The sequence below is a fragment of the Drosophila ficusphila genome, unplaced genomic scaffold (genome assembly GCF_018152265.1).
Source record: "Drosophila ficusphila isolate 14025-0441.05 unplaced genomic scaffold, ASM1815226v1 contig_791, whole genome shotgun sequence".
NCBI classification, from domain to species: domain Eukaryota; kingdom Metazoa; phylum Arthropoda; class Insecta; order Diptera; family Drosophilidae; genus Drosophila; species Drosophila ficusphila.
In genome coordinates, this window is record NW_025064737.1 from 17,980,801 (window position 1) to 18,007,889 (window position 27,089).

Below are 27,089 nucleotides of genomic sequence, written 5' to 3' on the forward strand. Positions count from 1 at the left end.
GCCCCTGTAAACTTCATGTAATGACAATTTAGGGGTGGATTATGGCCTACAATGCCAATAAAAAGCCGTACAACGGCTAAGATATTTTTCTGCAGGTAGTGCAAGTAGATCAGCATGTTATTTACGAAAATAATACCAAATAATCGGTTTTGGCAACACAACTAGCTGGCAACGCCGCACCCATATACACACGCTGTCGCTTGCATTTGTCATTTTCCGGTCGTCATTCGTTCGCGCGACTTTTTGGCGAGTGTGTAAAAAATATACGGCTCTGCGTAGATTAACCGAAAATCGTGCTGTTTAGCCCCCGAACTTAGTAACCCAAACGAAAACATACACACAATGGCCGACAAGCAGCAAGTGGACAGCGAGATGAACGGCGAGGACTTCACCAAGGACGTGACCGCCGACGGTCCGGGATCTGAAAACGGGGATGGGGCCGCCGCCGGCTCCACCAACGGCAGCTCAGACAACCAATCGGGAGCATCCGGCCAGCGCGACGACGACAGGTATGTGCATTATCCGGGGAGCACGTCTTTTCGTTTTTTTTTTACGGCGGGCTTATGATCATGTGCCCCCCAGATTTTTTCCTATATATGTACATATATACTGCCCATTCTGTTACGTAAATGTGAAGCTAACGTCGTTGGTCGAAGTTGAATGGGGTTTACGGGGCCTTGCGGGGGGAAGTCTGACCCCTTTTGTGTTTTCTCTCGCTCTCGCTTGTGGCGTGTGTGTGTGTGGTGTAGGTGCGACTGTACTTCAGTCATATTAATAGAATCTTCGGGAAAATGCATCATCATAGCGTCGGGAAACATGGAAAGTTTTCACCGTTCTCCTCTGCGCACACATTTTTCTGCACCGAAAACATGGGTTTTCTTTAGTTTGGAGCACATTTGGCCCCCTTTGTGAGGTTATGTTCGGTACCCACGTTGCCCCAGACACACACACACACGCAGAGAAACATACGGTTGCCTTTCACTTGCAAAAAAAAAAAACAAGAATAAAAAAAGTTGGAAAAAAGTTATGTTTGTATTTGCCAAAGTATTTCTTTTTATTCGCATTACTCTTTTGTTCGGCTGTTCGTTGTTATTTTGTGCTCTTCCAGTTCTGTACCCAAAATGGCTGCCGCATACATGCATACATACTAACGTCCGTTGTTGTGTATGTGTGCGTGTTTTGCAGTTTTCACTTATTCTCTTTTGCTTGCCGGCTTCGTTCGTTCGCGCTCCCTCTCGCCATCTCTTCCCTCTCTTACAATCGGAGAGCGACAGCCGGCGTCATTAAAGAGTTGCCAAGGCGCCAAAACAAAAAGTAACTTAAAACAAAAATGTACTTTGCTGCGTGATAAAATTGTTATAGGATAAAAAAAAGAAAATAACGTTGGCCCTCAGTTTTTGCCCCTTGGTTTTGTTTTTAGGTCTAGCATACACTTCATTTGCCCATCCTACTGATCATTTAACGTCTAAGTTTAATCTTAAGTCACACGATGCTGTACATTAAAACGAAAATACGAAACCACCGCTGAAGTAGATGGAGAATCCCCAGAGGATAGAAGGATGATGGAATCGAGAAATTAAATCCAAAATCATAGCTTATCCTGTTGTCTTGTGAGCGAACTAACCTTGTTCCTCTCCGGCAGGTTTTGAGAAAGGTGAAATGGCCAGGGTTATAAGCTATGCCCATGTCGGATTTGGATTCGGAATCGGATTTGGATTTGGATTCGTATTCCTGCCCCCGGCAAGAGGGTAACGGATTCGGCGGACTTGGTGGATACCAACCCTCTCCACACTCCAGTCTCCAAAAGTCTCCGCTCCGCCGATACTGATGCTGATGGTATTTATCTAACCAAAACTAAAACAATCAATCAGTCAGTCAGCCAATATATAGAAACTATCGACACACAAAATTATCAACAAATTATCTCGATTTAAATTGGATCCATATGTAAACTGTATACGAGTATATATTGTATTGTATCTTAACGTATAACTTGTAAATTATTACCCAACAAAAAAAAGTACCAAGTAATCGGAGACAGAGAGAGACCGAGTGAAATAGAGACTCGCAGTTTTTTCGTTTGTTTTTAAGAAGCTAACAAAATCTATATTATATCGCCCGATGAAAGAAACACAAAGAACGAATGTAACGTAATGAATTGCCGCAAAAAATGACGCACAATCACTAAATTGCAATCGAAATTCCGCCGCCGTGAGACGAGACTGTTCCAAATTTGCCGGGAATCCGCCGAGAACGCTGAGATATCTTTCCAAAAATCCAGAAATTTATATGAGTAACGTACATCACAGTAAATCATAAGTGTCAATGCATATTTTTTTAACACTCTTTTTTATAAAAAATAAAATGAACAGAAAAATAAAGAAAAGTAAAACCAACCACAATCCAGCATAAAAACCTTTGCATTTTTCTCATCCTATTAAATAAAGACTAATTGTTAACTGTTAATTGTACAAAACAGAAATTATAAGTATACCCAAAAACCAAAATCTAAATAATTCACTCTTGCATATCTATATATTATATATATCTATATCTTTCGCTTGTTTTGTGTCTCGATCGATCGCTCGCTCGCTCCTCGAACTCTTTCGCTCATATCCGAGTTTGCAAGTTTTTTGACACTATCCGATCAATTCTTTAATTGCAATACAGTAACTAAAGCAATTTTTCACTTCAAATTTGGTGAGTTTTTTTTATTCGTTTTGTATTCTTGCTCTGTCATCAATTCTTTTGCAGCCAATACGAAAAACAGTAAGAGAAGAGAAATTTAAAGTAAATGAAGAAAGTATTTGCCTCGCGCATTAAACACAACCTATTTTCGTGCCTGATTCCCTTTATTCCCTCAACCCTCCAAGAAGTTCCCCCGTAGATGTTGATGAAACTTTGATACCATAAAACTAACCAATTTATCTTTGACTTTTCGCAGAAAACTGTTTGTTGGCGGTCTGAGCTGGGAAACCACGGAGAGTGAGTATTAAATAGTAATAGTTTTTTTTTTTACAATCTTAACTCACATTCTTTATTTTCTTCTTTCTTTAGAGGAACTGCGCGATCACTTCGGCAAATATGGCGAGATCGAGAGCATTAATGTCAAGACAGATCCCCAGACCGGTCGCTCCCGAGGATTCGCCTTCATCGTGTTCACAAGCACCGAGGCCATTGACAAGGTCAGCGCCGCCGATGAGCACATAATCAACAGCAAGAAAGTCGACCCCAAAAAGGCCAAGGCCCGCCACGGCAAGATCTTTGTCGGTGGTCTGACCACAGAGATTAGCGATGAGGAAATCAAAACCTACTTCGGACAGTTTGGCAACGTAAGTATATCCTTAAACCCTCTTTGGAAGCCATACTCATCCATATAATAATACTTTTTAAAGATCGTTGAGGTTGAGATGCCATTCGACAAGCAAAAGTCGCAGCGCAAGGGATTCTGCTTCATCACCTTCGATTCGGAGCAGGTGGTCACGGATCTGCTGAAGACGCCCAAACAGAAGATCGCCGGCAAGGAGGTCGATGTTAAGCGGGCAACGCCCAAGCCAGAGAACCAGATGATGGGCGGTATGCGTGGTGGACCTCGCGGTGGAATGCGAGGCGGACGCGGTGGCTACGGAGGACGTGGTGGTTAGTACAACTCCCCGAAAGAAGGAGTCAACCCATTCCATGAACTTGCGTTGTAATACCTTGTTATTATGGTTTAGGCTACAACAACCAGTGGGACGGACAGGGTTCCTACTCGGGATACGGCGGCTACGGCGGATATGGTGCCGGTGGTTATGGCGACTACTATGCCGGCGGCTACTATAATGGATATGACTACGGTTATGGTAAATACAACAAACAAAATAGTGCTCAAAACAATTATTACAATAACAACACGTCGAGTAATTACCATCAAAACAAGAACAATAGCAACAACTATCAGCAGTTCTAAGTAGAGCCGAGCCACAAAGAGGCTGGCCAGTAAAAAATCAGAAACAATATCAAGCAAACAAAGCAACAACAACCGCAGTACACCATATGAACTTTTTAATTTTTGCCATAGACCCGATCTGATACAAATTTCCACGTTGTTGTGTTTCCCATTCAAACAAAACTAAGAGAAAAACAAAAACAAAGAAAGTTTTGCTGCATTTCTATAATTTGACAACATATATATAGTTATATACCGCATGTATTTTATATATGCATATTTGCATATAAGTGCATGTGGCTATATGGCATACAGATGTCAAAAAATAACATCAACAACAAACAACAACAAGAACAACAACTACGAAAGCAACGTCGCTAAAAACAAGAAAACTTTTAAATATTGTAGACTAAAAAAAAAACAAACAAGAAAATCAATTCTTTTATGCTAACATATAAATTTTAAACATTTTATATTGAACAAAATGTGTATGTTGACAGACAATTTTCTTCATTTAATATAACAAGCAAATTCGTAATTTTTATATACACATTTATATCTATCTTATATATATAACTACGTATAATTTTAAAGGCATATATTTGATGTTTTAAATTTTAAAGCGTACTTTTTAAACGAGAATTCATTTAAACGAAACATTTAATTACCAATTATTAGTTGAGTAGCATTTAAACATAAAACTGACGAAGCGTGTGTAAAAATGATTGTGTTGTTTAAAGAGTGAGAAGGAGCGAAGAGAAAAGTAGACGTGACGTTCAAGTTGAGGCATATATATGGGAAGGATTCTGCCATATATGTGCGACCACCAGACCGGACCAACCAACAACAACTAGACTCACTTCAGCAGCGATGTTGTCGCGAGGTCGCCTTCAACAGACTTTCCAAAGATGACAAATACCTCAAACGCAAGGGCAGCAAACAAACAGCAAACATAAATAACATAAAACCCAGATATAACAACAAACAAAGAAACATAAACACACGAGGAGCATGTGCCAATTATGTGAAACTGTGTGAAATGCCAGCGTTTTTGGCCTTTTGCGCAATTGCAACTTGTGCCTTTTTTAATTGTTAACTAAACTGTTATTGTTTGAACCAACTGAAACCAAAATCTGTTGAAACACACACACTCACACCCACTACCCCTCAGCACTCCCGTAAAATAGTTATTTAAATAGTTTCTCCTTTTGTTTTGTTTAACAAAACACTAAACAACAAACCAGAACAGAAACGACAACAAACAACAAACAAAAAACAAAAACAAACGAAACGCGTAATCAAAGCTTTGATTCAATGTCTATTTAAATATATATACCTTATATATAGCATATAAATATATTTTTAGATACATATTATTATCCCGGCAACGGGATAATATTCACGTTCTTTGCAATGCATATGTTTTCGTATGCACCATACGTCAATATACCTACCATATATATTTATATCAAATATATACAAATGTTATATATTTATACATAAAAAGTAACATTTAAATATGGTACTATTTTTGATAGTATTATTTTAAGGCAAATCCTTGTAAAAAACAACTACAATACGAAAAAAGAGTACAACAACCAGAGCTCTTATGATCTGAAGGCCGGGGCCCAAAAAGTCAGCGCAGCGGATCCGGGATATTGTCATTCCGGTTGAACTGCAGCAACCCCGGCCAAATTCGTTAGATCGTTCTTTTATTTGCTTTATTTGCATTTCCGCTGCACTTTCTTGACAAAATCGTAACGTAAACGTAACGTAGAAACAATCCATTTTTGAGACTTGTTTTAGTTGCACCGCGAGCGCACTGCGGCATTCTGCATGTTCATACGTTGATTCCAGGATAAAGAACAAATGAAAAAGAAAAAACAACTAACTTACTGAACAACGACAAATAATAATAACTACAATAGCAACATCAACAACATCTTAATTGTAGCAACAAAAATGAAACTTTTCCAACAAAACAAATGAAAACACACTTCGTCAATTTTAGTAATTTTAATTCAAGCATATATACATATATAATTTTTCTTATGGTTTTTAAATGTTAAGTCGAGCAACACCAGCAAATCACACATACACAAGCATTGCTATTCGCAAATGTATATATAAATATACCTTTTATAAGTCGTAAATCTTTGAATTTGAAATCGAGCAGAACATGAAATTAACTTTTGCTAATGAATCACTTCAAATGTTGTCAATGTGCGTCGACAGTTTGCCTGTGTACCAATTATATATACATTTGTACATTTACACACATCTCTATTCATAAACTTTGAGTAAATTATTTTACAAAGAATTTGCATGTTTCTCAATGTTTTTAGCAAGTTGTCTGTATACAAAAAAGTAAAAAAAAAACTAAACAAATTAAGAAAAAAATTTGACATTTACCTTAAAATTATCCAATCAAAAAGGTTTTATACATTTTATGCTATATTTTTTATTAATTATTATACTGATTATACGATGTTTAAATGTGTAAACAAATTTTTTTGATATAAACAAAATTTTTGTATACCTTTACATATACTTACCGTACAATTATATAGCAATAATTTTGTGCCCCACTTTATATTAAAACCTTAACAACAATATATTTTTAGTTTCTTTATAATTTTCTATTCCGTTACTATACAACTTGAAAAATTGATAACTAACCACCAAACCTAGAAAAGTGCGGGATGCGGGAGCTTTGATACCGAGTTAGATCTTAACAAAAAATATAATCCAGTTGATAGTTAACAGAATCGGGTATTTTGGTTCCCACTTCCCACACTTTTACCAGTTAATTATGTAATATTACTTTCGTAATTATGATTTTGAACATATTTATATACGATTATATGATTGTAATACCGAATTTTCCGATGTTTCGCCTCACAAAAACGAAAAAAGCAAACTAAACTAAACCCAAAACATAAGAAAAAGAAACCCCAATGAGAGTTCAATTCAAAACAGCCACCAACCACCCAAAAGCGAATATCCAAAAACGATCGCAAGCCGCGCCTTTGTCTTGTCAAAAACTTCTCGCAACGGGTAAACCGATTTAGCGGCTAACCCGGTTAATAACCGATACCATCGGTATCCGAGGGTCGTTGGTGAGAACAACACCACCAGTAGAGCCACAAAATATCCATCTACTATCCACCGACATCCAAATGCAAGCAAGCAAACAACCAAGCGACCAGAGCAATCAAGCGATCCTACAAGCAAAACCGCACCACAGTGTTAACTTTTTCACATAACTGTAACGTTTTTCATTTTTTTATTAAATCTTCCTTTTTCTATTACATTTAAAACGTATATATTTACAAGTAATTTAGCGTAATTAATATTTGTTTTTAGTAAAATGCATTGAAAAACTCTACAAAAAAATGATATTGATAATGAAACCACTAAAGTAATTTTAAAATGAATGAAGATTAATATATTGTCAAACCGATTCTGAGACAATTCTTAAGCTACAACCAGTTTTCTTGTTTTTAACAACAGCTACAACAACAACAACAATGAACACGAGAAGTAATTATTATAATCATTATATTAACTCGAGTATAAAGTAAAATTTGTTGACTATTTGCATTTGTTTTTGTTTTTCGCAAAACGTTTTCTATGACACGCAAGAATATAATATTCGCGACAAAATCCGCACCCTCATACTTCCCCCCCTTTCCCAGACCCTTTTAATCCCCGAAGATCCTTTGAAAGGAATTTAACTAACATACAAAAAAAAGAAAAGAAAACAATTTTATTACTTTTTGCTGAGGTGAGACATTCAAAATACACACACACAAGAGCAGCAAATGAATTCACAAATTTTTTGGCAAAAACCTTACAAAATTTCTTTTCGCAAATTTGCAAACATTTTTAAAATAACTAATTTGAAATTGAAATGCTGAAATTGTTGTGTGGAAAATGAGGTAAAAATTAAAAAACATAAATGCATAACGAGTGCTGTAAAATGAGAAATCGAATGAAATGAATTGAGAAATCCATTGCAATACATTGTGAAACATGTTAATAAGTCGAGTCGCGTCAAGTCGACAACTAACCAAAATCTGAGACAACAACCAGAGTTATATTAATTATATATAACCGAGCGAAACAACAACAACAACCAATCAAACCGCATGTATGTGTGAGCGCCGCCTTGCGCCTGTTTCCTCGCAATTTGCAAAACGGAGAGCGAGCGAAAATTGTTTTTTAAATTTTTATTGTGTACCAGCAATCAACAACTACAACAACAACAACATCAACCAAATGTTAAAGCAGCAAAAACCTATTGTACTCTTGAGCTACAGCATATAACGGAGAAACATTTTAACCATAAATCTTATAATCAAAATCCACAAACAAGAAATGAGCAAATAAAAGAAAAACGAAAAAAAAAAAAAACAAAAACCAGACAACAATTTTGTGTGTATTTCAGTTTCCGCCCACAACCTCCCCTGATCTCTTCCCAACACCACCACAATCTCCTCCGGATCCGGAGAAGGTGATTCCTTTCCAGCTCTCGCGGTATGTGCCATTTGAATTGTCTCCCCTCGGCGTGGAGTCCACTCAGTTAAGCAGTACAAATTTTGACCAAACCAAACGTATCCCCAAAGAAAACCCCTCACTCAGCAGTTTCAATCGAGTAAAAGTGTTGCCAACATGCCATAAACAAAAATAATCATTAAATCAAAATGTTTAAAAAGGATATTTTTTTTGATTTGTTTTAAATACCCTGCTCTTTATTGAATGTTCTATAATATGTATTTTGAAAATGTTCGTTGTTAGATAGTTGGCAACACATAGTAGTACTTCCTATTCATTTTCGTTCGTGTCGTCTTACACAGTTTTATAAGATAAGCTTTGTTTGTGTTCTCATCAATTTTCTATACGACACAATCCACGAAATCAACGAATACTTTTGTGTGATTGAACCACGAAATGTCCTTGCAAACCAAAAGACGGATACGGTTACGGCGGCGGCTTTGAGGGTAACGGCTACGGCGGAGGCGGTGGTGGCAATATGGGCGGTGGCCGCGGTGGACCCCGCGGCGGCGGCGGCCCCAAAGGTATTAAACTCATAAAAGCGCCCAGCGAACTATCTAACCAACGACCTGTTGGACCCTCTCATCCTCTTCTCTATATAGTCTAATCGCAATGATTTTATTTTTGTAAACGAGCTCCATTGTTTTTGGTTCACCTCCATTGGCTTCTCATGACTTATGTTTATTTTATTTTGCTATGTCCCCCTAGAATTGGTCAAAATTTTCCGAAAAAGAAATCTAGTCGTTTGGCGTAGTTAAAGAAATCTTTGGATGTCCTTCCCCTTTCTTCCCGCAGACGTTGAGCATGCCTTTCTACCTTTTATAAATTCGAATCGAACTTACTAATGCCTTGTAAATCTTAAACATTTGTTTTAAAACAGGCGGCGGTGGCGGAGGTTTCAACGGCGGAAAACAGCGCGGCGGTGGACGCCAGCAAAGGCATCAGCCCTACTAAAAAGGGCAGGGGTCGTGGGCATTGGGTATCTCGCATTCTCCAGATAACTGCAAAACTATTTGAATTTTACCTAGTTTAGTTTGTTATGGTGAGTTCAAAGCATCTTCCCCCACTGCCAGTTAATTAATAATACCTTTTTTTTGCAGCATAACTATGAAAACAACACACCTCCGCACACCAACTGAGAAGCCGCATATATATGCAATTGTATATATATAAATAGAGAGAAAAGAAAAGAAAGGAAAAAGGAAAATGAATAGACTGGCTGGCTGGGAGCAAAAATATCAACATCAGCTACCTTTACACACCTTTACACACTTGTTGTGTATCACCATTCCAAAAACAAACACAACAGCAGCAGAAGCAAAAGCAGCAGCAGCAGCAGCAGCAGCAGCAGCAGCAACTTCACCGCAGCAGCGCCAGGAGTGAAGCATCATTTAGACCATACAGACCAAACCACACAAAACACAAATGCATACACATATAGTTAGGCATAGAGACACATGTAATTTTTCAGCAAGTGGCTAATTTTTCATAGCCACACGCTCATTAAGCCGACAAACCAACCAACCAACAAACCAACCAACCAACCGCCCACCAAAACAACCCTTCAACCCTTGGAAAGCCCACAAGACAACCTTGCGGAGAACGTGGCACACAACATTTGCCAAACTAAATGCCGTGCAACGTTCGCGTTGTCTGTGTGTCGAAACTAATTTGTTTTTCTAATGTAGTCCCATACATTATGCGAGGTAATTGTTTAACGTGTCAGTAGCACAGGGAATCGGAGACATAAGAGGACAAAGCAAACAAACATACTTACAAAACAAAACACAAAAAAACAAAACAAAACAAAATACATACAGCTAAATTGTTTCATACATTACACAATACAATAGAGGATAAGTATTTGTTTAACTTTAATTATGAATTAACTGTAATATGTAATAATAATTATAAAACAAACAAACAAACAAACCATGCAAGCGTTGACTGGCTGGCACATCGGGTTGAGTTCTTCCCGTTCGATTGAAAACTATATACGACAAGACAACAAAGCAGAAGCAACCTACAACAAACAAATCCACCATAATACAGAGCAGAAAGCGGAAACGAGATTAGTTTTGGTTTTCGGACATGTATTACGCTCATAGACTACATTTATACATACATAATACATATATCTATATTTATGTACACTTCTGAATGGGAAGAGATTTATATTTTAATAAAAATCTAAAGCCACACAGCGAGAAACATGATCTACTTAACCATACAATGTATAGACCACTGCAAAAATAAGAATTGTTAAATCAAATCTATATGTATACATTACTATAGCTATATGAAAGTCTATATATGAAATCGTCCGACAAAAGCTGATGGAGAGCAGATTGTAGATGCCGGTGTGTGCTGGATGGGCAGTTTAGGTAGCATTTCAACAAAATCATATTGTAAACGATGCGTGTGTAAGCGTAGTTTCTCCCCCTTAAAAATAAAAAAAAACATTCTCAAGCGAAATTACAACCTAACTTAACTGAAAGATAAGAGATCAGGCAGTTTTAAAGCGAATTACATTAAAGAAAACTTAAACGTCCGCAAATTGTTTTTCATTTGTCTAATATTAATCATTAATAGTTGATCACAAAAGGTACACTTAGAATTTTGAGAGGGGATGTTTTTCAAACCACTTAATAGTTGCGCTTCATTTGTCCAGTGGAGAAGAGAAGGTCGAGGATTTTGAGGAACTCCCGGTAGTTGAACTCCATGCACATGCCCTTCTTCACCCCGAAGCACTTGCAGATGGCCTGGAATTCGCGGCTGCTCAGCATTACATGCATGTCGCGCACTGTGATGCCGCGCAGAAACTGGTTCTGCGTGATAGAGCCGCACTGTTCCCGATCGAAGTCCTTGAACACCTGGCTCAAGTTGGAGATCTCATCAGGTTTGCGAGCCAGTTTCATCAGAGCTTGCGAGCAAATGGTTCGCTCATCGAAGCTCAGGAAGCAGTCGACACAGTCCAGATTGGGCAGGTGGAGCAGGGGCACCGCTGTGACCACCTGGTCACCCATGTTCGTGTCCAGTTGAATAAAGATCTCGTCGAGCGCCTTGCAGAAGTCCTTGTAGCGAACGCAGGCAACGCGATGCGGTGAACGGAAACTAAAAATGGAAAGGGATAATATAATAAATTTGAAATTATATAAAGGGTTTATAAATGCACTTACATGTTGCACAAGATGTCGGCCTCATTCTCCTTAATAATGACACTTGAGTTATCCAAAGCCCGCTTAAAGTCCGACTCGAGGATCTCTCCTTCGCGATGGCGATCGTAGTCCTTCATGAACTCAATGACGGCAACGCTCTTAATCACAGCCTGTCTCTTGCAATCTGTTAGGATGCGTACGATGACCTCCTCGCTGACATCCTCGGGTTCCAAATTGTCTCTTGCGAATGGCGGACACTCCACAAGCTCCTGCTTGGTGACCATCGAGGGCATGGCATATTCCGCGGGATCCACATCATCCAGGAACTTGGTGTAGCAGAAACCGAGTTCATTGCCATAGCGTCTTAGTACAGAGTCCTGTTCAGGATCGGATAAGAGGATTCCATTGGTGCGGAATATTTGCTTGGTTATGTTGCAGCGCACATGACCGCTGTTGAGTCTGAAGTGAAAAATGAGTAAATTATTATTAATTTACTATTAAATTATTTTTATTATTAAATTATTATTAAATGATCTTTAAAAAGATTTCATAAATTTTTTTGGGAGCATAATAAGTAATCTTACTTGTCGTAACTCCTAAAGAAGGGATGCAGATAAAGTCGTCGATTCTTGATGCGAATTCGTATCTTGGACATCGCATCCTCACACATATCGCGAATATTCGCTGGCACAATCTCCCATGGAACTGCTCCTGGTCTGGGCAACTCTTGGATGTGACGAAGCGGCGATTCCACAACGCACTGCGGCATCTTCTCCAGATTCTTTATGGTGAAAACTGTATCGATCTCATCAGCGAAATTACGCCAGCGCACGCGATTGGTGTCCACAGGATCCGTGTAGCGATCTAGCAGGATACCCATTTCCCTTTGGGTCAGATACTTTCCCACTCCCATGTTGGACAGACCGCGTTCAAACTGATTCTTGGTGATGCTGCCAATATTCAGAGAGTCATAGCTCTCGAGGAATTCAGAGGTTCGCACTTGGTTCTTATAGATATAGTTCTGAATGCAGAAGAGAATGTCGCACTGGTTTCGATTCTTCTTGGGGAAGTTGCAGGCATCCGGAAAGATCGGTTGCACAACCTTGCAGCCATCGATTGCCGGCAGCTGCGAAAGATCTAGTTCCACCAGTCGTCCAGGGAAGTTCCTGATTATATCCTATACAGAAAAGATTTCATTTATGTATTTGGTTAAGTAACTAAACCGAAAGTAATGCTTACATGCGAGTTATCCAGCAAATGATGTTCGCCCAGATACGCTATGATATTATCTATGTGCTTGAGGAAAGCCACGTAGTTAACCAGGTATCCATCCTTCATATAGCGCCTGAGGAGAAGCAGGAAGTCCGATTCGGATAAAGGAATCTTCATGAAGTGCAGCACTCGGGAAAAGTGAGCAACAGTCACGACTCCCACATTTTGGGCAATCTGAATAAATTTAATACGAGTTACTTATTAAGAAAGTTTTTCTAATTTAAATATATTAACCAGTTCATAGTCCTGGAAATAGGGCATGAGCGGAATGTGAACTTGCTGGGCAATCTTGACCAGGATTAGGCAGAGTCGTCGTCGATCCTCCGGTTGGGGAATGACATTCATATGCCAGGGATCGTTCCACTCCAATCCCGTAGCCAAATCAGATTTAGCAGTTTTGTGTAGGGCTAAAACCAAAACCTTGTAAGTAAACTGAAAAGAAGGATTTATTGAATAAAACTCACTTTCGCTGCAGACGACTTTGCAAAACTGGCGATACGCCACCCGTCCATCTCGGATTTGGAAATAGTCTGTGACATCCCGGAGCTCAGACTCCGACATGCCGGCCACCTTGCGATATTTGCCCAATACGGCCGTGAAAATGGGTTCTGTACAAGGTGGGTTAGGGTCATAAAACGGTCATAAAAACCGGGGAAATGCCTCCGGCAAATGTGTTTACTCACCGGACACGAAGCCGCTGCAGCTGGGATCGTGCTGCTTTAGCTCGGCACAGATGTCGAAGTTATAACGGAAAATGGCACCCTGAATTTTACGACATCCCCGCCAGATTTGGTTGAGCTCCATCTCCTCCTAATCAAGGCATTCAAATTAGTTGGCCACATTTAATGGCCAACGCATGTGACTGCGAATTGTATTCGAACTCACCCTGTCATCGCCCTCTTTAATCTTGGTCGAATGCATCTTGGCTGTAAAACTTTTTTCTGATTTTTCTGTTGCAGCGTTTGTAATGTAGAAAAGGTTAACAAAAGCCCTTATGAGGTGTAAGTGTGTAAGTGTGTGGGTAACCCGGTGAAACAATGAAATCAAAGGCAACTTGACCAGCCAGCCAGCCAGCTAGCCATTACAAATTGGATTTCTCCGCTGCGCCGTGTTTGCTTTGTTCCTGCTCCCGGGTTCTCGGCTCACGCAAGGAAGCCGTGCAGGAGCCCTACACTAATCACTTCCTTCGCTGGCAGGACCCGGGGTCCGTGGTCCGTGGCCAGAGGTCCTGCAGCACAATCCTTGCTCACCTACCTACAAATCGCCTCCAATCACGCGCTCATTCGTCGACCAGTTTGTCGCAATGCCACCAACACTTTTATTCAATTTTCTATAAATGGCTGGGGTAAAGGAAAACATCATGGGAAAACAAAACGGGTAGGGGTGAAAAATATCAGAATGATTGGAAAAAAAAACATATCCCGGCATCATCAAATGCAATTTCACTTTATTGGAAAATCGCTGGCCAACCAACCAAGCAAACCGCATCCAGAGCCACCCAACAGTAACAAGTCACTGAACGAAATATTTATCCCTTTTAAAAGGAATAAAATATATTATTTTAATTGCTTCAAACACTAAAGAAGATTTTAGAGGGTTTTTTAGTATTTAAAATTGTGAGGTGTCCATGGTTAAATGCTTTTAACTCTGATTTAATGGTTACTAAATTTCTTATATTTTTAAACTGTTGAACCTTTCGGTTTTCCATCTAAATCAGTTACTTATTACAAATTTTCCTCAGTGCGGCAGCAGCAAAAGGCAACCTTGTGCATAGCTGACTCCTATGGTTGTGGCAGTGACCCTCCCACCTTGCAACGCCCAGTTCTAGTCAAGGTTGATTGGCGACGACAGGTGCCCCGCACACCTGCCCATCTGCCCACCTGCCCACCTGCCCACTTCAACCTGGCCACTCCGGCCACTTCTGGCCACGCGACTAAAAATAAGCTAAAGGGCGGTCCTCGCTGGCATTTCTAGTGTTTGTTTAGATGCCCTTTTCGCTCCCAGAGTCACGAATGTCGCACTCAGTTATAGAGTCGATGCGGAAAATGCCTAGACAAATACCATTGTTGCTGCAGTGATATTGATGCAGAATGATAGTTTGAAACACAGGCCACCCAGTTTAATTTTTATCCAATTTAAAATCCAAAGCATCAAAAGGTTTTTATAAAAAATATAAATTGTTTGATACTATTTTTTTAATAAAATAAAGTAACTTCCTTAACTTTACATTTAAATCCAGTCTTCCTTCTTCATAATAAATATAAAGTGAGCTAAAATTAGATACCTAGTTTGTTTAAACTCAACAATTGTTCTTTTAATAATTGTTTACTTAAATCGTAATACCAATTTATGCAAATCTATAATCAATACTCTCGTGCAGACCATCAATTGTGCCGTCTACCGCACTTTTAATATGTTTAATTTAATACAGATTGAATGCGTATTTCATAAATCTAAAACGAAGCATTAATGCTGATTTGAAATGACCCGTTTAGCATAAAAAGCGCTCATTACGCTACCGACTGCTGTAAATCTCGACCTTTAATTGAATTTTGTTATACGCGTGCCGGCAAATTGGGTACGAGAATCGTAATACCCGGAAACGGTTAGTTGGGGTTCATAAAAATGAATTGCAATCATTATCGTTGCTTAGATGAGGTTCTGCAGCCATCCAATTCCGAGCTTTACTCTCAACCTCCAACCTCGATCCACCCAACTCCCCCGCATCGTTGAAAGCCAGGTACCTTTGAAGCGTGCTTTATTGCAATTTTTATTGCACATTTTTGATTTACTCAGCCATCCAGCCACGGGCTTTCGAGCTGGTTGAGCAATTCAGGTTGCCCGTTTTGCCCCGGAAAATGTGCGTGCGATGGCCTGGACATCGATTTGGCCGTGTTTCGCTCTTATTGCCTAGCCCCCGTTTGATTTGATGCGGTGTTAAATTATAATTACAGGTCTGAGCTGTTGAAATGGGGTCGCCGGAAGGCGGATTTCGGGGAACGAAGGACCAAAGGGGGTCCTGCAGCTTATCGCGCACAAACATATGGCATTTTGTCAGTTCGTTCTGTGTGCTTTCTTTTTTTCGCACAATAGTAAGTGCATAGAGTTATACACTGCTAAAAAAGTAAACAAAGAAAGGCAAATATGTATTATTTATTTTCATATTTGATTGCTAACATTTTAATTCAGATTTCCTATAAAGTTTATTTTATCTGTTGTTTTATTTGATGTATGAAAACAATTTATATATGTATCTGTATTTTGTTAATAAATTAATTAGATTTTAGTGCAGTGCCTGCTGCTGTGTGCTTGTGTTGGTAGACAAAGTGCTCGCATATATATTCATGAACCTGGTGTACATCTGCATAATGCATGGCAGCAGCGGCAGCGCAATAAGCAGAAGAAGAAGAAGAATCGGTGGCAGTGGCAGGATACGCCAGTTGGCGGACTTTGCCTTTTATTTTAGTGGCTGCTTGGCTGTCTGCTGCTGCTGCTTTTGGCGGCCAACTAGTGCGGCTAACACAAACACAGACACACACACACATACACACAGAGACAGAGACATACATGGCCAAAGAGAAATATGGGGAAAAGGCAAACAATGGCAGGCAACCTAGTTATCGCCCCGCCATCTTTATTGCATGCAAATGCGCGAAAGGCGGCGCAAAAAGGAGGCGCGTCTGTTGAAATGGCTAACACACACACACAGACACAAACATATAGACACGTTCACCTTATAAAGCAACCGCATGCATATTTATCTTTTGCCACCTCCTGCTCCTTTGTGGCATACAAACACATCTGCAGACATGGGAGTCCAAGAAATGCGATATCTTAAGTGTTAAACAGGCGCTTTGCCAAACAAGCCTGCACTCTGCAAGTCTTATCTTCCATGTATGTGTGTGTGTGTGTGCGCCACGCCCACCGCCTTTCTGCTGCAGCTGCTGGCGCAGTTTTCACTGAGAATTGTTTTTAACATTTACAGATGGAATTTGATTTCATGTGAAGACCTATTAAGCATACCGAAATAGTTTTGAAAAGTATGCTATAAAAAATTATTTTGAACTAAAAATTAAACACTGCAGTGCACTGCATTATTAAAAGAAGCTTATCACGTTCTAGGGTTGAAAAAAGTTTAGATTTTAATAAAGTTTTTATAATGTTTCACTTCACAACATCAAGGCATTTCTCTAGTTACTAATTAGTCATTTCGAACAACTGGAACTCCGTTCTTAAAGTTTTTTTCGTGTGCTAGAAATCGAGCTCCACAAATTTGGCAGCATGGTAAAATAAAGGGAATGGGCAAAGAAAAATAAAAACTACACCGCGGCAAATAAATAAAAATGCTGCTCACTTCTGCTGCGGCGCGTTTTATGCGCACTTGCACTCACTCACACACACACTCACGTACCCGAACTGCCATACACACACGCACTCGTGCAAACAGGTGTGAGCCGTCTTACACACACATATACAGGAGCCTTGCTTCATTTTTGTAGTGCATACTTTTCGGGCGCTGCTTATAATTCCGCGCCAGAGTTGTAAATATTTGTTCAAGTATTTATTTATGTACTGCCTCCGCGCGTGTTTCACCTGCATTTTTCTATTTGTGTGTGTTTGTTTGTTTGTGTGTGTGTGCCTGCATGGGTGTACTTCCCTTAGGTTTTGTGTGAGTTGTGGGCTAAATTAAAATGCATTGCACTGCAGCTGGCTTTTGATTTGCCGCTCTTCTAGTGACTAGTACCATCCAGTTGGATGGTGCACTTTCAATTTCTTTAATGGTAACCAGACTCCCTTTGCTCCCTTTGCTTTGATGGGGGATATATGTTTGCGGCCATTTATTCCGGTAGGCAGATAATCGATAACTGTAAAATACTGTTCTGTGGACAGCTTCATACTATTTTTATTGATTTATAAAAGGATTAATTTTAAATAAATGATGTCTTTTAAAAGGGTGTTTTTATATTGCATAGACCACGTATTAGAAAAAATTGGAAAAGTTAAGCCAAATAAATGCATGTCACTTTAAAATCTAATTGAAAATGGCAAAGTTGTGAGCTCCTTTCTGTTAAGTTTTTCAAAAGAAAAATGTTTTAATTTCTTCATAAGACAGAACACTAACATGAGACCCTAAAGCAATCGTTTTAATCAAAATTAGAAACTTATCTTCAATTGCATCTGGCAAAACGCATCTGCTCCAATTTTGTTAAAACTTGAGTCCGAACCGACATCCGATCCATTGCAAACACTAATCAAGGAATTAACAGAATATTTTTGAGTGGATCAAGTTTTCAGTCATTTCATGCTTTGGAATTTTCGCAGGAACCTCGATTCTCGTCCTTGCCCATGACAAGCCAAAGTTATCAATTTTTTTTCAGCTGCTCCCTTTGGCCACGGTTCATCAAACATCTCTGCAGACACTTCTTGGCATTTGGAAATTGATTTAAAAAACTTTTTTAATTAATTATGATAATGTCGTAGTGAGCGAGTTCGCTGCGGGGGGCGGATCCTTTTCCCTTTTACCCGCCCCTTCATCCCGACCACGCCTCAATACATTTGACGCATTGCTTCTTCTGACTTCTTTTATTGCTGCAAATGATGTTCGAGTTGAGTATTTCTTTTGCCCATTTACCACCCCCCTCCCGCTTTTTATCATCGGAATGTTTGAGTTTTCACATTTCAATTTCTGGAATTTCCACCAGCAACTTTGGATGAATCTCCTCCGTACATGTGCGTGTATATATGTGTGTGTGTGTGTGTGTGTGAGTGCTCAAGTTGAAATTAACAAAAATTGTGGAAACGAGTAATGGGAAGAGGAGGGGGAGAGGGGGAAATAGGGCCTGCAAATAAGTTTTGTATTAATGAAATTGCAAATATGTAAAACTTTTATACATGTTTCTTTATAAACTGACAAACTAATAGACTGAGTTTTGGCATGTTGTGTCACTGGGTCGGAGTCGTTGTCCTGGCACCATGGCTCCTCCTCACGTCCTTTTTGGGAGACCTGAAGTCCTATAGGTCTTCTCGATGTGTGTGTGTGTTTCTGTGTGTGTGCAGCAAATATCCTGGCAACTTTCTGCTGCAAAGTTTGAAAATGTATTTCAATGCATAGAAATGAATCTAATTTGTAAAATTTCATACAACAGTTGAAAAGTTATAAACGCGCAGGCACTTGCACTCGGCACACGGCTACGATGCAGGATCCAAACACCAAAGCCCCCTGCTTCCCCCTCCCCCTCTTATTTGCTATCCCGACTGCACTGCCTCTTCCTTTTCCTTATCCTTATTCCTGCCCAGTTTCCCATTTTCCCCCGCTCCTCCCCCCTTGCCATTTTTCCCGGCCTGTTTGTGTGAAAACGTCGACAACTTGGCATGCAGATTGCAAACTTTCGAATAGCATCAGCGGCTGAGGCAGCGGCGCAAACCAAGAAAGGAAAAAAGTAAAACGCTGAGCAGATTTAAGTGGTGCTTTGTTATGCATAAATAAAATGCTTGGCAAGAAATAAGCAGGCTGCCTGGCAGGGGCAACAACAACAACGACAATAACAACAGCAAAAAAAAAACAGAAATGAACAACTACAAGCCAAAACATATTTTCAGTTTATTTAAAATAAATTTTACATTACTTAGCTTCCAACTAAAAAGCTGAAAACATGGGTCACGCCTACGACCGCCTCCCCTTTTCCCCTCTCGCCCCAAGGCGAAAAGTAATTTACGCTCAGCCAACTTGCAAAGAAGTTCTGCACAGGCAAAAAAGTATATATAAAAACATTATTCCATGTTGCCATGAAAAATAATTGGTCTCGTTTTCAAGTCAATTTATAAGTTTAATAAGTTTCAACTCATCAATAGCTGGAAGTTAGGGAAAAATCTCGATATGATTGTGATTGCCAGGAGCTGTTCTTAAATGAATATTGAATTAAACGCCAAAAGGGTTTTGGTTGTGTTGAGCTTCAAATTACAAAGCTATAAAAATACTTGAAATAAACGAAAACTAAAATAACTAAATTAGAAATAGAATTACAATAAACGTAAAAAAACAATGCCTGAAAAAATAAAAGCCATTACCTACGTTAAATGAAATTGGTGAATGAAATCCCCTAACAAGGTTGCATAACAAATGTTCTCTTATTTTTATTAAGACGGTTTAAGTTTGGGGATATTTTTTGGCCGTGTGCGGGTGAGCCTGGTCGGAAAAACTGGCTATGGTTGTGGCACTAGGCACAGACTACGGCAAGCAGCCAAAGACAATTTTGTTGGCACTAATTGAATGTAAATACAATTTTGCTTTGCTGTCAAGTCTTGTGTCTAGGCGACGTCGCAGCGCTGACGATGAAGACGACCAGGATGAGGATGAGAATGAGGATGCAGGCGAGGATGAGGATGAGGACGAGGACGAGGACTATGTGAACTGTGTGTTGTTGGCGCTGCTCTATGACGACGTTGGCAATAAAACGAAACGAGCTGATTGTATGCTACAAACAACTGCTGCATCTGCTGCCAGGACAGCCAGAACAGCCAGGATAGTCAGCCAGGAGTCCCATCCACCCACTTCTTGGGTTCCAACCAAGGATCCAACGCCAGTCCACCGGTCCAACCAGCCTCCATCTTCAGTCCGCACTCCTACTCAAGTGTCGTTGTAACGTTTGGCACACAGATCAAGTGCAATGCAACGTGCAAAGTTGCAAAAAGCGCAAAAATCAACAGTATAAAATCTTTTATTTAGTGTCATCATCATCAACGCTGCTCCTATCCTTTTACATCCCGTCTCTTGCATCTCGCTCTGCTCAATTTTCAAGTCCAGCCCGCATCTAGTTTTATTGCACAAAATCTCATTTGGAGCTTTGAATTGATGTTTACTTAAAATTTAATTACGAAATTTGTAAACATAAGTACGACGTTTTCGGCTCACATGATTTTAAAAGCAAATCACTTCGCAGCTACCTATGGCGTTTTATGCATACAAACAGGGTTAAAAACTCCATTAATAAAATTAATCCCGACTCTCAATTCAATTAAAATACATTTGTTTTAAATTGCTTACAAATTGTTTGCATACAGGCGCTATTTTTTGTTACACGGTTATTGAATTACTTTTTCCAGGACAATGTCCAGCCGCAGCTTGAATGAAGAACCAAGGTCGATTTGTAAAAGCTGGTATACAAATTTCCCAAAATAAAGCTCCATAAAAAAGTCGAAAACTATTTAACTTCCATGGCATGAAGAAAAGCCCGATATATGTTATTACAAAACACCGTGAAACACGATCTTTACATAAGAGATATTAAAGGTGGGGGAATCCATTTGGTGACGTTAAATCCAGAAAATCATTTGAAAGGAAAATTCAACTCTCTGTCTCGATCTCCTATCAAAAACCTTTAACAAACTCTCGGAACAAAAAACACCCTGCAATGGCAAATCGAAATTGGGTTAGTTCCGTCCTCGTCGCATTTTAATTCTATTTGCACTTTCGGGCGAAACTTATAAATACAAAGGCGAACTATAAACAATGGCAGCGGAACGAGAAATTGCGTTGCCCAGATAACTTCAACAACTTTTCGCGATTTCCGCGACTTGCGACTTTTGTATTGTGTGCATTCGTCTGCGTGCGTATCTGTGTGTTCGATGGGTCTGTCTCTGTATGTATCTGTGTGTGTGTGTATTGGTGTGTCAACAAATGACTCGAATGAAATTTATAAGCAAAGTTAGCCGAACGCAGTAGCGAAAGTTGATAAGGGTTCGTCGGTAAGTGAAGTTTTCCCCAAAAAGCCAGCTCATCCGAAGATACCGAACTGATGGCAACTGCGATGCAAAGAACGATTGGGGATGGGGCATAGTTGTGGTGCTGGTACTGGTTGGCCAAGTTCAACAGGGGGCCAATATAACATGGCCAATGTATTAATTTACGCAAGTCAAATTCAAACTTTGAGTTGAGTTAATTAAATGCCCGGCCACTGCAGGGTAGCTTAACTCAAATAGAAACTAATGATAAAAGGTCCTGGTCAAGAAGGCAGACAGACGTCTAGCTGAAGGAGCCCAGGAGTCCGGTGACTGACCAATCGTCCTTTCCAGGAAACGGTCAAGCCTTCGCCTTGAGAATAATAAGCCCAATTCCTTGAGAACACTTTCGAAGGCGAATCTCCTCAGTGACTGGCCAAGCTTAAACTTGGCCGAAACAAGTGCAAATGTGAGCCATTTAAACCCTAAGGCATTGAACCTATTGTGTTCATTGAATTCTAAGAAATGTTGAGCCTGTCTACATATATACAATAGAATTGATTAAAGCTTAAGTAATTCATTACAAAAACCATTTAAAAGCAGTTAAAAAATTTTTCTTAGAAATTGGTTTTATAGAAATTTGTTGTCTTTTAGTTTGGTAAAACCAAATGAATTTTAAGAAGAAAAATAAAAATGTCTATAATATTTCAAATTTTTGTTTACCGCATAAACTCATAAAAAAAACCTTTCGATTGCATCCTTAACCATTACTTGCATTTTTTTACATTCTTCGGAATCGCAGTAAGTCGAATGGGAACGAGATTTTTAAGGAAAAAAAAACCGCCGACTGCAACACAATACGGATTTAATTAATAATTATAATCATATTTGCAGTCGCTGCCTGGCAACCAATACTTTGTGGACACACGCGCACAAAATTCAATTAACTCTTTCATTAGTGCTGCAATCGCTGGATGCTATTCATGCGCTTTATTAAAAGCGTATTTGTTTCAGGACTTCTGGCGAGACGCTCGAGAATCGGACAGCAAGTCACTCTGGGTCGACAGAAAGTTGGTTTTGACATTTGCTCGATGGTATTATGGCACTTAATGAGAAAGTTTTGTATTAATATTGGTAAACGAACTAGGAGCGAGTCAATTACCCCACTCCATTCCCATGGCGTAGCGATTTTTTATTTAATTAACGTTGATTTACGGTTTGCTCGGTCATAAAACCGGGCTAAGGGCAAAGCCATTGTGAAGACATAAACGTGAATATGTTTATGTGAGAATGATTATGCAGAGAAAACAATTTTCAATAAACACAAATTAAATATAAAAAAAGTCAAACGTCAAAATAAAACCTAACAACTCTTATCAAAAGAAGAAACTGAAAAGAAATTCTTGTTTTCTTTGAAATGTTTTAAGACACGAAATACGTATTCATGTTTGGCTCTTTAGAAACTATTAAGAAATAAACAACGAATTTATCTTTTAAAGATACAAGACTATTTTCTTGTTTAGATTTAATTCAAAATGCATATCAAACCACATTTATTTACTCTTAGACTCTGCCAAAGAAATACAAAATTGCATTTAGTATAAAAACCAATGTCATCAAATTCAAAATATTTTCTTGAACATAATCAGAAATGTATTTGCAAAACATTTAACAATTTTCTGTTTTTTTTTTTTCTGTGTTTATATCTTTGATCTATAATGCTAACATCAAGCCGCATTTTGCTTAATCATCATTTGGCAATCCCACCCACCGGCAATCTTTTTTATACATCGGTGGTAATGACAGGTTGTGAGACAAAAAGTAACTTTTTCAATTTGATATAGCTTAATTGTTATGGGTGTTGCCGTGCGCCGCTCCGGTGTTGTTGTTATTTGTTGTTGTTGTTGGTATTATTATTATTATGACAGGGCACTTTGCGATGTCATTGTCGCTGTCTCACAGCCAGAGTGTCGGCTAATGTGTCGCCCGTTATTGGGGCTTCCCCCAAAAAGGTTATTTTTTTGTATGACTTTTATGACATCGTAGCCGGCCAATAAATAAAGCATGACGCCCAGCAACCAACCAAACGTCTCTCCACGTTCAACGAGCATACGAAGGATCCCCTTTCGGATATATGTCCTCCCCGATCTCTCCTTTTCACACAACTCACCGCAGTTGGCCCAAACAAATGCCAAAGTAATCAGCTGGTTAGCTGACTGCTGCCTGGCCCCCTTGCAAGAAGTCAAAAAGCAGTTTGGCAGAGTGTGTGGCAGCTTTAAATTCGTGCAGTCAGCACACAAAGAATACCGCAGACCCTCCACCTCCAGTTCCTTCCTTTCGGCCCCTCGGCCCCGCAGTTCCCTCGTTCTGTCACACTCGACACAACTTAACTCTTGAACACATGCCGCCAGCAGGCACATGGAGGAGAAACTTTTGTGACGTCGCCGAGGACGAGGACGAGGACAGCCAACAATGAAGACGACGACCAAAACTTGCACTCCAAAATACACACACACACACGTTCACGGAAAGAAAATTCATTCCATGAGCCCGATTTTACCTCAAAATCAAGATAAGAAAGGTTGAAATGTCACCTATAAAGTATTGATTTGGCAACTTGAATTAAAGAAAAGTTTATGCTTTTGATGACGAGATGCAATGTCAACAGTTGTTAAGTCTCATTAAATATATTTGTAATGTGTATATTTATAACCCAAAAAATTTGTTCGATTTGAAGAGATTTATCAGACTAGCTTTATTAAACTACTCTTAACTTTTAACTCTAAAAGAACACTACTTTCATACATTCTTTGTAGTTTCTAAATTAATTTGAAAAATTGGATTTTCAAAAGCATTACATATTTTTTTCCCCTAGTGCACAAAAACACCCATTTAGTCATATAGATACGGTCCCTGGAGTCAAGGGATCGCACAATGGTCAATAAGTGGAGCAGTTTCTATGAAAATTGGGTCAGCAACCGGCATTGAAATTGGCATTTCAAAAAGCTGCCTGTAATTGATATTTGAATTGAAATCGATAACTGCCTGAGTTAAGGGTACGGTACGACTAAAAACAATGGAAACGTTGATCAATAAAAGTTATCAGCCTAATTGAATATTTGGCATAGATATCCAGCGTCGGGAATTCCAAGTAAAATTCCCAGTCGCCAATTAAGCATACATGAATGGAATACCATTCATCGCTTACCGCCCACTGTGCAAATGGCCTGTTGCGATGCTGGGTAATTAGCCGTATTGAATTTTTGGCATAGAAATATACAAAGAATACCAAAACTTTGTTTTGTGCGCTCTGTGGCTGCCAGAGAATTTCACAACTTGTCAAATTTTACGTTGCTCCTCACACACACACCCACACACACAGGCACAAACTACTTTGGATTTCCTAGGGTTCTCGCAAGTCGAACGGAATGCTTTCCCAAGTGTCCATCTGTCCGTGAGTCCTTGTGTCCGTCCGTTTGTCCGCTTGTCCGTTTGTCCGTCTGTTTGTCCGTCCGTTCGAGTTGCTTTTGGTGTTGGTCCCAGCCTCTTGGTCAGTAGTTTACTGTCGGTGTCCAGCCCCCTCGATACATTTGTGCTACGTGACTGGTTACAATGCGTTTGCGGGGGAGGGGAGGAAGGGGGAAAAACTACGGCTGAGGGCCTGGGATTCTGGTGCCCCTGCCCGCAAAACAAACCTATACAATTTGTTGGTCCGAAATTGATTTAGCTTAATTCGTGCACATTTTAAATTTGGCAAACCCTTACACCCAAACCCAAATGGGAATATTCTGTTCATGCGAGAATGTCTGTATATCACACTTTTCCGACTACGCAATACCTTCTGTTCTGTTCAAGTTTGCCGATTCCTTAACAGTTTTATTAGTGGGAGAAAAGTTTTTAATTTAATTTGTACGTCGGTCTGAACTGCTTAATGATAGCGGTTCAAAGTTAGGATACCCATTCTTTAAATTGAATTTAATGGCATTGCCTACAGATTAGCACAATTTAATAAGGAACTGGGGAAGAATTAATGTCGTGTTTTGTTTTGTTGTTGCCATTTTGCACAGCTATTGTTTTTAAAACAAATTGGTTTAAAGCTAAAAATCGTTAATTATTAGAAGTTTTGCAAATCACACATATACAATATACCCGATTTTTTTGTATAAAAATTAAACCACGGACAAACAATGCACGCCCACGTATTCGCACACATAATTTGATGTCATGATGAAAAGGGGCTGGAAAAAAGCTGGCGAGAAACTGAGGAAAAGCTGGCGGTTTCCCTGGGGTGCATTTAGGTCTAAAGCGGCATTTAAAATATTTACACAGCTGCCGCAAAACTATGTGCACACACTTGTACGCACAAATACCAACATGCATAATACATTTTGCTCATTATAATGGAAAACATCGCGTTGGGGGCTTTTCCCGGTGTTTTCCCGAGGTTTCCGGGGGCGTTGAAAGCACATAGTTGATCGCAACCAAAAAACCCAAACCCTCCGCAAATATTCAGAGTTTAGTTTGTTATTTGTATTAATGATGGCAAAGAAGCGAAAAAGCGCAAAAACTAATACGAAACTTTGTTAATATGAAACGACAAAACTACTTAAAAACTTTCGCATGCCATAAGTCGATCCGGGGAAGGCACAAAACCCAAAAAACCAAAAACCGAAAGCAAATCCCAATCCCAGAACCCAAAACCCTGTAGACTCTCTCTCGTTCGTTCGTTCGTCTGAGGTAAGTCCGCGCAAATAGTGGAAATAGCAGGAAAATGGGAAATGGCAGCGGCAACGAAAACTAAAGTAAATACCTAACAACAAGCAAATCCCTTGATGAGTTATTAAATCATTTTAAGCCACTTACAACTAAAAACAAATTGAAATATCACGCAATACCTTTGGGAGCTGGGCGCGAGACCCACGCGACTTCCCGCACCAAGAACCACCAGCCACCCCAACCACCCAACCACCCAACCACCCCAGCCACCTAGGCAGCCATCCTCCCAACGACTTGAGCTAACCACCCGCAGCGTTCGGTGGTGCTAATGTTGCTGTTTTTGCTTGTAGCAGGCCAAACGTAACAACTTAATAACGTACTAAGCCCCAAACACAAATATGAATACCAGGGGCCAAGTTGGCTTCCCCTGCCACCCCCCTTCCGCCCTCCGCAGCCCCGCAATCCTGGCAGGCTGGTGGCATTTTTCGGCTGTTCACCTCAAATACCACTAACGAAAGGGGGCACTCACTTACGCACACGCAAAGAAAAATTATTGAATTCTAAATTAAGAAAATTTCGGACATTATGGAAAAGTTTTAAAAAGAAATACTAAGAGATTGGTTAGCCATCTCTCCGATATATCTTTCCAATACCTTAAAATAACGAAGTGATGTGTAATAATCCAACACTGGATTAACAAGTAAAGAGTTGACGTTAAACCCAAAATTAAAACATATATT

At 39.6% G+C, this 27,089-nt stretch overlaps 2 protein-coding genes across 3 annotated transcripts; one reads left to right on the forward strand and one right to left on the reverse strand.

The window, feature by feature from the left end:
* The first annotated feature begins 198 nt into the window (after positions 1 to 198).
* Positions 199 to 10,696, forward strand: LOC108091624 (RNA-binding protein squid). 2 transcript variants are annotated; one of them, XM_017190920.2, is made up of 8 exons: positions 199 to 509; positions 2,945 to 2,985; positions 3,058 to 3,332; positions 3,396 to 3,639; positions 3,717 to 3,842; positions 8,902 to 9,009; positions 9,366 to 9,527; positions 9,586 to 10,696. In XM_017190920.2, exons 1-7 carry the CDS (start codon positions 343 to 345, stop codon positions 9,437 to 9,439), a joined length of 1,035 nt encoding a protein of 344 aa, XP_017046409.1. In that variant the 5' UTR covers positions 199 to 342; the 3' UTR covers positions 9,440 to 9,527; positions 9,586 to 10,696. The 2 variants fall into 2 exon arrangements, with proteins under 2 accessions (XP_017046409.1, XP_017046410.1); XM_017190921.2 differs by lacking the exon at positions 8,902 to 9,009 and having other exon boundaries at positions 201 to 509.
* A 338-nt stretch (positions 10,697 to 11,034) lies between these two features.
* Positions 11,035 to 13,935, reverse strand: LOC108091623. The gene is made up of 8 exons (XM_017190919.1): positions 13,801 to 13,935; positions 13,599 to 13,725; positions 13,380 to 13,523; positions 13,150 to 13,322; positions 12,883 to 13,089; positions 12,228 to 12,820; positions 11,665 to 12,102; positions 11,035 to 11,599 (listed from the first exon to the last, which is right to left on the reverse strand). Exons 1-8 carry the CDS (start codon positions 13,834 to 13,836, stop codon positions 11,131 to 11,133), a joined length of 2,187 nt encoding a protein of 728 aa, XP_017046408.1. The 5' UTR covers positions 13,837 to 13,935; the 3' UTR covers positions 11,035 to 11,130.
* Between the last annotated feature and the right edge of the window lie 13,154 nt (positions 13,936 to 27,089).